Source organism: Poeciliopsis prolifica, unplaced genomic scaffold (genome assembly GCF_027474105.1).
Source record: "Poeciliopsis prolifica strain line A6 unplaced genomic scaffold, Auburn_PproV2 SCAFFOLD051, whole genome shotgun sequence".
In the NCBI taxonomy this organism is placed as follows: Eukaryota; Metazoa; Chordata; class Actinopteri; order Cyprinodontiformes; family Poeciliidae; genus Poeciliopsis; species Poeciliopsis prolifica.
The window spans coordinates 3993704-4006109 of record NW_026562426.1 but is presented as its reverse complement, the minus strand read 5'-3'; the positions used below and the strand labels follow the sequence as shown (position 1 = coordinate 4006109).

Sequence of the window (12406 nt, the reverse complement as noted above, 5' to 3'; positions counted from 1 at the left end):
AAAATACACCACTGATGTATTTTGCGATTTTGACTTTAACAAATATAGATCAGGCTATATACCAGCCCCTTCCATCTTCTCCTCCTTCAAAACTTGGATGAATATAACTACCAAGATCCTGGAGCTTCCTTAATCAGTTGCAGCGGGTGATCAAAAAAGCTTCTTCGTCTTTTTTTTTCTTTACCCTTCATGTTTATTTTGCTCCCTCTGCTCTTCATTTTCTTCCTTCTACATTGTTCCTTTTTTTCGCTTACGTTTCTCCTTCTAATCCTCGCTTTCTCCCAAAGCTCTGTGCATTTTTGCTCCCGGTCCCTTCCCATTGTCCGATCCCCTTCCATCTTGATTGCGGTGTCTTAGCTCCATCTGTCTGGAAGCCTTAACCTCCCTGGTGGGAAGATGAATGTGTTGAGGGCAGCAGGGTGGCGCCATTGGCCTGGCAGGCTGGTCAGTGATTGGTTGTCAGGGCTGGTACTGCTGGGTAACTGTAAATGCTGCAGGATTAATGAAGGATGCACACTGGTGGCCATTGTTGGTCATATGCTCAGAGCAGCCCTTTACAATCTGCCACCGAGACGTGGAGTACTTTAGCCCCCAGCGGGATGAGGGGAGCTGCAGGCATGTGTTGGTCTCATCAGCTTGTTTCTCATGTAGTGGTGCAGTCCATCCTGACTGCCCCCTGCAGGCCTTCCCACATCATCTATCTGGGCTGTTTGCTCAATCAAATGGTAATCTGCACATTTGGGCTGAAATAAAGAACTGGACTGATTTGTGTTTTGTTACTGATCATTAATGTCTTCAATAGAGTCTTTATTGTAGGTCTTATAACATAGCTGACATGCCTTCTAACTGAGCCGAGCTTCCTTCCCTAGTAACAGCTTCCACACTGAAGAGTGTTGTTGTTTGTGCATAAGGTCAGAGCTTGGGTATGATGGGTTCACAAAGGAAAAAAAAAATCTTATAAAAAATAAAAAAAATCTCGCTGTGCATGGTTGATCAAGTTTAAAATTGTCTGACCCCTCCAATCAATTTCTCAGTGTATTTCTTATTAGCATGCCTGTTTGCAATCTGTGTGAGATTATGCAGAATATGATGCATTTCTAGATATTTTACTCACAGATACCAATTTCTGGTTTTGCTTTTTAAAGTCTGAACCGCTGATTTTGTTTCTACTGTATAAAACATTCAAAATTATCTGGCATGATTCAGTTTTTTTTTTCTCCAACAAATAAATGTTTAAAATGACCCAGAGGAGCACTGATAATTTGGTTGGTCGATTAACTGGGCGTAATTTTCTTTATTTTTGGAGATTGGCGATTGATCAATACTGAATCAGAAACCGATCTTGTCTATTGATCTTTACTATGCAAAATTCGGCCACTGTCCCCTTCTGCTCTGCCATGAGAGAGAACTGACCGACTGACCGCCCACGAGGTCTCATCTGCACATGTGCAGTTAACAATATTGAACCCGCGTTGCCAACTTAGAGAATTTGTTGATTTTTATTCTGACTTTTCAGACAGAAAAAAAATCTGTATCAGCCTTTTTAAAGATCATGAACACTGACTACAGAGCTGTAGTCAGTGCAGACCTAAGTATTACCGATAAACAAACAAGTCACTGCTTTGGTTTCTTGCAGCTTAGATATGTCAAGGTTTTATCATTTGCACATTTCTGTAAGACAAGTCTATGGGGGGGCTGAGTGGAATCAACCAACTGAGCAAGTAATTCCTTCCTTTAACTGAACAACCACATTCTCAAATTTCAATTCCCTATTAAAATCTAATTCTGTTATTAATAATTTTCATTGATTTTCATATTTTCTACAACTATTAAAAACATGTTCTATTTTTTTCTACAGAATCACAACTACATAAACCAGTAAGATGTTTCCCCATCTTAAAAAGAGTTCTACTTAAAAAACTGTGACCAGTTCTTATTCTAGTTATAATTAACTCCTCCCTCCTGTTTATTCCTCTAACCCTTACTACATCAACTGTATTTTGAATCCTATATAAATGCCTACCATTAATTTAATTATCCAACCTAATTTTCCATATCTTCTTGCTTTCTCTCCAAGCTATACTTTTGCCTTCAGATTTAGATCATTTTACTGGCATATCAATCTCTTCTTTTTTACTAGCCTTCTTAGCCAGCCTATCTGCTCTTTCATTACCCAAAATACCTACATGAGCAGGAGTCCAAAATAATATTACATTTTTATTTTGCTCACATATTCTGTGATGAACAGCCATAATCTCATATAATACATTTTGATGATTATTTGTACCTCCATTTTCAAGACTCAGCAATGCAGATATTGAAACACTACAAACTATTACTTTATTTATATTAGTATCCTCCACCCATTCTAAAGCTGATAATATTGCACATAATTCTACTGCATATATACTCAAATAATTAGATGTTATTTTTGAAATATTAATCTTTCATTCAGGAATCACTACTGCTATACTAGTTGCTTCATTTTTTGGATCTTTTGAACCATCAGTATAAATTTGTAAATAATCATCATATATATTCTGTATTTGATTATAAAATTCTTGACACATATCTGTTATATTTTTTCTCTTAATAGTTGATAGTGATCTGTCTATAATAATATATTTCCATGTCCATGTAGGTCTCAAAAGCCACAAGACTGTTGGAATAAATTCTTTGTCATATACATTAAATGTTTTTGCTCGGTCATCCCCAACCCACCCAAAACTATTAATTTTTACTTTTCCTCTTTTCTAGCAATTTTCTAATACTTTCTTAACTGGATAATCTTCATTATGTCCTTTTAAATTTATCCAATAATTAACCATGATCTGCTGTCTTCTAATGCAGAATGGCATTTCTCCTGATTCCACTTGTAAAGCACATACTGAAGTTGATTTAAGTGCCCCTAAACAAATTCTCAAAGCTCTTGCTTGAAAAACATCAAATTTTTTTTAACCTAGTTTTAGCCACTGAACCATACACCACACTCCCATAATCTATTCTTAACTGAATTGGTGACACATAAACATTTTTAAGTGATTCAAAACTTGCGCCCCATGTCAACCCTGCGAAACACCTCATAATGTTAAGAACCTTTTTACTTTTCCCAATAATATATGTGATTTTCCCAAGTTAGTTTCTTATCAAAAACTACTTCCAAAAAATGAAAACAGTCAACCCTTTCTAACTCTTTCCCACATAAATACAACTTTTTATCAACTCCAACTTTTTTATTTGTAAAAAACATTGCTTTTGTTTTCTCATTTGGTTTGGATTGGTTCATCTAGAGAGCAGTACTGCTGCATTTAGGCTACAGTTTATTCAGGAATATCTAATGGGGAGGGAGGACGATGTTTTGTGGAAGCCAATAACAAGTATTGTTTTGAAAAGAGTAGTAGGTTTTGGTTTAGATGTTTCTTTGATTTTGTTAAATTGTAAACTGTTATTTTTGTATGAAATGCCAATATTTTACAAAAGCTTATTTAGAGCATGGACAATTTTTGAGTGGAAAAGACTGGAACCAACTGTGTCTTTGTTTTGGCTTCTAGAAGAACCCTTTAATTTTTGAGACATGTTTGGCTTTAGAAGATAGAGCTGGATTGTCAAGAAGACTGCTTCAGAATAAGGTTCTAAAACTAAGACACATTGTGGAGATGGCTGGACCAAGACTTCAAAACACAGAGGCAACAGCTTATTCGCTTGGGTTAAAATTGATTCGAGTCATGAGGACTATTTTAGACCTGTGGCTTGAAAAATTGACTTTGGATGAAAAGCAGATGCTGGTGGACTTTTGTAATGGTAAATGGACTGAACCATTTACCAGTCTAGTACTGTCAAAAAGCCTGTACTAGAGCTTTTTGACTGGAAAAGCGCTAGCCTGGACTAGCGCTTTCCATTCATTTTTTGACCACTCAAAGCACTTTACACTAGCGTCACATTCACCCATTAATATTGATTTCTCAGAATTGATGGGTCCTCTTTTGATTACTCAAAAAGATTTTAATTTTTTGTATGTTAAATGAAAAGTGTTTGTATAAATTAGCTGTTCAAGGGTTAAATAAGAAACAACTAGGTGGAAGAACTAATGCTGTTTGGAGGGACAGGTTTAAAGTTGGAGATAATCAGAAAGCAATATGGAAAGTTTTTTATGAGCCCCCCTTGAGCAAGAGAGTAAGTGACCTTCAGTGAAGGATTTTGCACAGTACTGTGAGTATCAACAGTTTTGTAGCTAAATTTACAAAATATATAATTTAATTGTCCTTTTTGTGAAAAAATAGAAACTACTTTTCACATGTTTCTTGAATGTAAAAGAATTTCACCATTGTTTGATTTGTTGGAAGATGTTTTTAAAGAATGTGGTGTTTATTGATCTGAAGTAGCTTTTATATTTGGTAGAGGTTATACAAAAAAGGAATCTAGTAAGTGGGGTTTGTTAAATTTTCTTATTGGACAGGCAAAATTTTCCATTTATATTAGTAGAAGAAGTAAATTAAATTAAATGGAGTTTGGGGCGGGGGAGTCGATAGGATGTTTATTCTGATGGTAAAAAATAGAGTTTACGTTTTTTTCAATGATGAATAACTTAACTGAATTTTTATATTTTTGGTGCTTTAATAATGTTGTATGCTCTGTGGTTGATAAAAAGCTCGTTTTCAATTCATTGTTTACGTGAATGTTGAAGTAAACAATGTTAAATTTATTTTTTGTTTGAATAATAAAAAATAAAAAATCAAACAAGCTTTTTCTTTCTTTCTTTCATTCTTTCTTTCTTTCTTTCTTTCTTTCTTTCTTTCTTTCTTTCTTTCTTTCTTTCTTTCTTTCTTTCTTTCTTTCTTTCTTTCTTTCTTTCTTTCTTTCTTTCTTTCTTTCTTTCTTTCTTTCTTTCTTTCTTTCTTTCTTTCTCTCTCTCTCTTTCTCCCCCGCTGATTGATGGAAGTCACTGGGGAAGTGGACCTGCTGCTGATGCTGGCCCCCCACCAACAACACTGTTGTGTTAACCTCTGTCATGCCGTGGGCTGGGTCGAATCCATGGCTTCCACTTGGATTTGACCCTGGTGTTTGGTCTGCAATGACTAGATGAGCTAGTACAGGCTAACTGTTCTTTACAGGAAACAATTTGAAACAGTCTACTCACTCTGTTAACCACTGTAATCTATCTGAACAATACTTGGAAAATACGGTGACTGGCAAAGTATCCACACCCTTAAAAGGATTTTATGTGATCATTGAGAAGGAGAAAGAAAGGAAAAGATTTTCAAAGCTTTTTGTGATAAAAATTCTGAGAAGTGTCTATATATTCCACAATAGCTTCATCCCCCATGCCTTAAGAATACTAAACTCCCATTAATTTTTTCTACTTATATTAAAGTAGAAGAAATACTGATATAGCAATATTATTTATAATGCTATGCATTATTATTACTTACTTGTTTTATTATTATTGGAGCCTTGCAACAAAATTTTGTTGAATATGTACATGCAAATGAATGAGAAAGTCTTATGTCTTTGTCTATTGCGCCCTTTTTGTTGCTGTTTGAAAATTGAATTCATGTGTAAGTATCAGCTGATCTCCCAAAATGATTAGACGGCTAATTTATGGGTTCACCCTATTTCTCATTATTAAGGATGATTTTGTCTGGTGGATGGTGCTTTATTACAGACAAAACTCCTGTGTTTGTGGTGTTCCTTCCTCCTTGTTGACTTGTTCAAACTCAGATGGATGACATGTGGCCTCAGGCAGCCTTCATCACAGACTCCATCTTGCTGTAATCGAAAATCTGTGGGGGAAACTATTAAAAGTCTTTGACTTTTGCTCCTTTGTTCCTGTGCAGGAGCAGTCCACACCCATACATCACAGCGCTGGAAAACCGAGCAGACTGCTGGCCGGTGCTGCTGCTGGAGATCCATGACTTCATCTGTCAGGCTGCTGACAGGTAAGCATGGCTGAAGTGGGGGTCTCCCTCTCTCACCGCATTGGTTTGATGTGTTCAGTTCCATGAGTAAATGGTAACACTTTGTGGACAAACTCAAGTTTTATTAATCAAATTACCTCATTCTGTGGTTCTGTTCCCCAGGAATAAAGCATCTTACATCAGCATGTTGGTTCCCTTCCTCCGGTACCTGTACTGCGAGCCTCAGAGGCAGTCCCAGCATGCACTGCTCCGACAGAGCCTGCTAAGGGTGCTGCTTCCCACAAAGCCAGGGGCTGGATGGATCCCCCAGAGCAAGGACCATGAGAACACTGCAGTGGTGTCTGACAGCCTGCTGCTCTGCCTTTGTCAGCTGGTTTCATATTTACAGGTCACTGATGATCTCTTTTAATAAGTACTTTTTGCTTACTACTTGATTAGCTTGATTAAGGGTAGAGTGACAAATGGACCGGCCAATAAATCAGCCCTGGTTTCCTCCATTTTGGAAATTCATCGGAAACTTGTTTGTGAAACCGATCTTTCCACTGATCTTGGGTCTGAAAATGATCCGGTTTCCCATTTGGCTCCCCTACACTGAATCTACAAAGTGCACAAGATCATAAAAGAAAACAAATGTTCTTCTTTTAATGCTTAGGACACCTATGAGGTCGCTTAGTCCAGTTTCCTCTGCTATAAATCATGAGTGAATATTTCTGTGGTGACTTTTTCTCATGTTAACAAAACATAATTTCATAAGTGCAGATGTTCTAGAATCGTACAGATTTTTGGAAAATATCAATTGTGAAGATCAGAGCCGCTGTCCTAGGCTGACATGTTTTTGTGCTTGTAGAACCACTGCAAGCTGTCATCACCATGGAAGTAGTTACTGTATCTGCCTTTAGACAAGGCAAATTCATGCATCCACCCAGTGACTGCAGCAGGTCGCATATGAGGATGCTTTCTTTGATCATTTTCAGTTGGTAGTTGTCTGAAATGATTAAAAATGCATTATTTAAATAATCTCTGGGAGAGACTGGTTTGCAGTTTACAGAAAGGGAATGATTGTTAGCATAAAAGCAAATTTAGCAGATTCTGTTAGCTGTTTGAATTCCATAAGTTTGTTTTGACAAGTTGGAGCAACAAGCAGTTTAGTGAATATAGAGAACATTGAGGAGCAGAGTGGACAACCCTATCTGGTGCTTCTTTCAAGATTGGGAGGCACACCAAGTTGGGTGTCTCTTTTGGCTGCTATTTCTCACTTTGCGAGGGTGGGTGGGCTGTGGGTGTGCTGTGGACAGATATTCGGCATGCTGTGGGTGTCCTGTGGACAGGCCGTGGGTGTCCTATGAGCACACATTAGCTGTGGACAACACTCCAATTATGTCATTTTGCATAAATACCTTTGGGTAAAAGTGGACCAAGTATGCAGCCCTGAGGTACTCCACATGTGATTTGTGTGCAATTAGACTTATAATAGCTAAATGGAATAATAATACTTTTGGTACTTTATACTTTAAGTATCGCCTGTGTAAAATGAAGGGCTACCGTATTTTGATTTTATACTTTACATGATGGCTGAAAAAAAGTTTTTGTTTGTCACTGTAGGTGGACAGTGTGGAGGCAGTGCTGGAACTGTGTGGATTTGTGGACGCTCTGCTTCAGAGTCTTTTGGATGCCCCTGGAGACCTTTGGGCAACAGAGAGAGCCAGACTGCTGGTGCAGCTGCTGTGCGCATGTCATCAGTGCTTAAAATTAAATGGAGACTGCAGACCGCTTCTCAGCCTAATACAGCAACTCCTTCCTGCATGCAAGGTCAAGCGCATTTTTATCAGATGCTGGATGAGTTGAAATTGCTATTCTCTCTGAACTGGGAAGGAAGAGAGTAATGATCATTATTAGGCTTCCAAAGACCCTGATAATGAGCAGGGTTCATATAAACAATGAACACAGCTACTTATGTGTTCTGTAGGTCTGGCCAGTGGATGAGCTGATGATGGGTGTGGCCTTGCTTCTGTGTGAGGCTCCTCCAGATCAGCAGAACAGCCTGTTGAGGCTGGGTAAGACTAAATCTATATAAAAATATTCCTCAGTGAAATGATGCCAAGGTAGTTCAAATTGATCACCTTCATATCCAAAACACAACAAGGAAGTGTGTATTTGAACTCAAAACGGCTGTATGTTTTAAGGTTTCAATCAGTCTATGTAAATGTAATATAATTATACACATGGTAAAAGACATGACACCCTCCTTCAATTCTATCATTATGAACATTCGGTGAGTTCAAAAATACTTTATTATCCTAAAGTGATATTAAAAATTGTTACAACTCATATCATCCAAGTATTTTCAAAGAGTCATTGCGGATGGTGATTATGTGTGCAATGAGTCCTACCAGAATGAACAGGAGTCATAATAATACAAGAAAAAGTCATACGATAACAAAATCAGAATAAAAAACATGAGAATAGACTCATCACCAGAATAAAATTGTAATATTAGAAAAAAGAAGAAAAAAAAACAACTTCTACATAAAATATTTAAAAGAGGAATTTTGAGCATTTTGTGAAGTTACTCTTTAATATCAGTTTAACACATAAGGAAATACTTTGTCTTTTGACACATCAGGATCAAGTTATTATTAGTAGCAGGACTTTGAAATGATTGACAACTGAGTCTTTATCATACAAATAGCTGCAGACTAGACAAACTTGTCTGTCAGAATTTGCTCTCATTAAAACAACTTTCTCATAATTTTACAACTTTATTGTTGCATCTTTATTGTACCATTATGATCAAAAATTTCATTGTGTGGCCATAATTTTTCATTGTAATTGTCCATTTTCTCCAGTAACTTCCATTGATTTTGAAAGGTATATATAATAAAAAATAAAGAATGGAAAATATTTGATTTTGAATCCTACTTCATTTATATGGTTTCAAAAAATATACTATTCTGACTTTGATGGATAAAACTCTACTTTTTTCCTGCAGCTCTGTGTTTATCTCCAGAAAAAGCAGACCTGTCTCATTGGCTGAGTCCAGTCCTGATTCTTCCTGTCCTGCAGCTGCTCTCCTGCTCTCAGCTCACCAAGCCGCTGGCTGACCCAGTGACGGACAGCTTAAACCAGAGTCTGGCCCACAGCTTGTTACGCAGCATCAACAAACCCACAAAAAAGGCCCGGCAGGTACCCAGCTTCTTTCTCAAACCTAACTTGCTGCTGTTCTTTTTGTCTTTGTTCAGCTGTTGAGAGAAAAACACAAGACTTTTTTATACAGTGAATACATTCATTTGATTTAAGATATAGTTGCATAGAGCAGTGACAAGTTTTGTTTGGAGGTTAGCGATTGGGAACCAACAGTCAGACAGAAGCGGCAAAGATACCCACCAGCTACAGTCTTCATTCTGAGAGCTACATTTGCTCTGATTGGTGTTTAGGAATGAAGAGCCATGTTTAGGAAGGCACTAGTTGCACTGGATTTTTTTGTAGAAATGGGGACTGCACACAGATGCAGTCATTAAAAGTGTTATAAATCAGTTAAGATTTTTCAATGATTCACTACTTTATGCTGGTTTGTTGTATCAAATCCCTTTAAAGTTGATTCATTGAAGTTTGTGGAAAGGTCCATGAGGTAGGCATATTTTTACAATGTGTAGATTATCAATAAAACAGTTTTGAAATCTTACTCTGTTGTGTTTCTTTTTTAACCCCTGGTGTTCTTATTCTCAGCCTGGCTCAACGCTGACCCTCCCTCTCAGCTCCTGGTACGCTGAGCTCAGCGTGGCTTTGTCCATATTAGACAAAGTTTCCCATGATCCTTGTGCGGCCACTGATTGGCTGCTGGCGATTACCTCTGCCCTAACGTCCAGCCAGCGCCTGTCCTCTTCTCTTGCTCTCATTGTGACTTACCTCCTCATTACGTCTCAGGAGGATATCTGCCTGCTGGCTTTGAAAGCAACCCAGGCCATCGCTGCTGCTGATCCCTGCCAGGTAGAAAATCTAAAGCATTTTGACATTTCTCAAAATCTACAGTCATAATAAATTAGAAAATAAGAACTGTTGATACTTTACCATAAAATATAATGCAGATTGTGTGTGCATTGACCTGGATAGCATGATGCTCCGGGTGTGTTCTCCTGATGTTTATTGTTACAGAACTGCCATCAACAGCTGCATTTCTCAACTGCAGCAGTTGGATGCAGAGTTTTACGAAATTGTTTGGTCTCAGTCTGACAGTATGGTTGACATAATGTCACCATTAAACTGGAGCTCCTTGTAGAAGCTCAGAGCTGATGGATATTTAATAATAAACAACTTCTTTCATCTTTGCTCTTCTCAAAGACACTAAAAGTTCCAACTTTTTAGCAGTTTGTAGGAAGGCCTGCAGTTAAAGTGTAATCTGCAGAACTCCTGGATCTACAGTAATGTAATCTTATTACTTCAGCAAATGTTCAAACAGCAGAGGTAGCTTCCATAACCTGCCTTCTGCTCTTGAGTCCTGTGAAGATGATGAAGAAAGACATTTAAAGGGAAAGGCTTCCCTCTGGCCTTCAGGGAATGTAAATGGAGTCGCCAGATGAGGAAGATGACATGAAATATCACACAACGTTAAAGGCTCCTCATTACTAAGGCTTGTAAGACGCCCCTGAGTATTCTCCTGCTGCCCTAATTGCTCCTAAGGTGCCACTTGTGTTGGAGGTTTGATGTGTGGAAAGATGTTTATTGCCATATTTGAATCCATTGAATCTCTTTCTCAGTAGCTTATTGCATTTGATACTTTGCAGCTGCTTTTTATTAGAAGATGAAAAAGCTTTCTGCTGAGGATTTATCTCTTAATAGAATACATTTCTATTAAGAGACTTTTCACTTTAAATGAAATCTTGCATTTTCATCCTTTCATCCTCCTCAAGCGTGACAGGTGAAGCAGTTGCCATGCAACAGTGATGCTGCATGGAAGAAGTGATGCTGTATGCAGATTAGACTGTTTTATTGCAGAGCTTTTGTGTTCAACAGATGTGACACTTGTGACTTGTAACCTCAACACTGAAAGGAATCGTCTGCATTGTTGATCAGTCTTTTAAATCTGAGGCTCTCATTGGTCAGTATGAAATTGATCATAGTTTAGTCGATTCATTGTTTAAAGCTCTGCCTAAGGCAACTGATAGCTAGACTCTTGGCCCACAGCTCCCTCTAGTGAAGGTTTTATCCATCTACGTGTCATTTAATTGTAGATTTTAGGGTTAGAACTCAGACACCACAGCACACCTCCTGATTGACATTAAAGAAAAACTGTAAAAACCTAAACACTTGCAAAGTCAAGTTTTTACTAGAAAAAATTAGCCAGTCTGTCTCTATCCATCCATCCATCCATCCATCCATCCATCCATCCATCCCATCCATCCATCCATCCATCCATCCATCCATCCATCCATCCATCCATCCATCCATCCATCCATCCATCCATCCATCCATCCATCCATCCATCCATCCATCCATCCATCCATCCATCCATCTATCTGTTCACCCTTAGCTATCCATCTGTTCACCCTTAGCTGTCGCAGGGCAACACAGAAACAAACTGGACAAACACACACACTCACACCTAGGGAGAATTTGGATAGACCAATTAATCGACAGTCATGTTTTTAGACTGTGGGAGGAAGCCAGAGAACCCGTAGAGAACCCACGCATGCACAGGGAGAACATGCAAACTCCGTGCAGAAAGACCCCGGGCCGGGAATCAGGACAGGGAGGCAACAGTTCTACCAACTGTGCCACTGTGCAGCCCAGAGTTGGACTATTCAATTGGAATTTCACCTCAGTTCATTATCCACCTAATCTATTTTATTTCAGTTTGTTCCATTTTTTTATTTCAGTCAATCAGTGATAAATATTAATAGTTTATGCAACAACTCAAAGACATTGTGAAAGAAAACGAGCGGAAACTTATATCTACCCCTCATTCACATAAAGAAAACACTAGCTAATCAACTCAGAAGACTATGACAAACATACTTTGAATACTGAAAAAACATCAAACAAAACACCGTCTTATTAAAAAGTAATGCTGAGGATGACTGGAACCTCTCGAGATTCTTATGCAAAGAAGGATTCTTCATAAAAAAAACCCTGATCATCCTCTTCATGAAACTACTTTACAATAATAGTGTCTTCAGTTGTAAGCTTCTTCAGATGTGCTATAATACAGGAGATCCTTCCAGCCCACATCTATAGCAACTCTTTTAAGAGCCTTGAATAATATTTGGTTAGAACAACAACTGGTTTCCCTCGGGGATTAATAAAGTAGTACTGATTTGAATTTGTGTGTCTACAGGTCCCCTCTCTCATTCCTGTCCTGTTGTTCAAACTGTCAAAGGAAACAAATCCAGATTTGATCCATTCTGTGCTTAACTGCCTGCCAAACCTCGGCACCCATAAGGTACAGTGACTTGATATTTAAAATGTAATGCAGCACAGAGTAGAGGTTTTGTCTT

At 38.1% G+C, this 12406-nt stretch overlaps 1 protein-coding gene across 2 annotated transcripts in view; it reads left to right on the top strand.

The window, feature by feature from the left end:
• focad (focadhesin) overlaps positions 1–12406 on the top strand; it is a 63506-nt gene that overhangs the window by 15435 nt on the left and 35665 nt on the right. The window contains exons 6-12 of one of the 2 annotated variants that reach the window (XM_055058437.1): positions 5835–5936; positions 6078–6303; positions 7518–7724; positions 7882–7969; positions 8905–9098; positions 9840–9902; positions 12247–12351. In XM_055058437.1, the coding sequence (XP_054914412.1) occupies positions 5835–5936; positions 6078–6303; positions 7518–7724; positions 7882–7969; positions 8905–9098; positions 9840–9902; positions 12247–12351 (985 nt within the window). Of the gene's footprint in view, positions 1–5834; positions 5937–6077; positions 6304–7517; positions 7725–7881; positions 7970–8904; positions 9099–9641; positions 9903–12246; positions 12352–12406 lie in introns of both variants that reach the window. The other variant, XM_055058435.1, reaches the window with a different exon arrangement.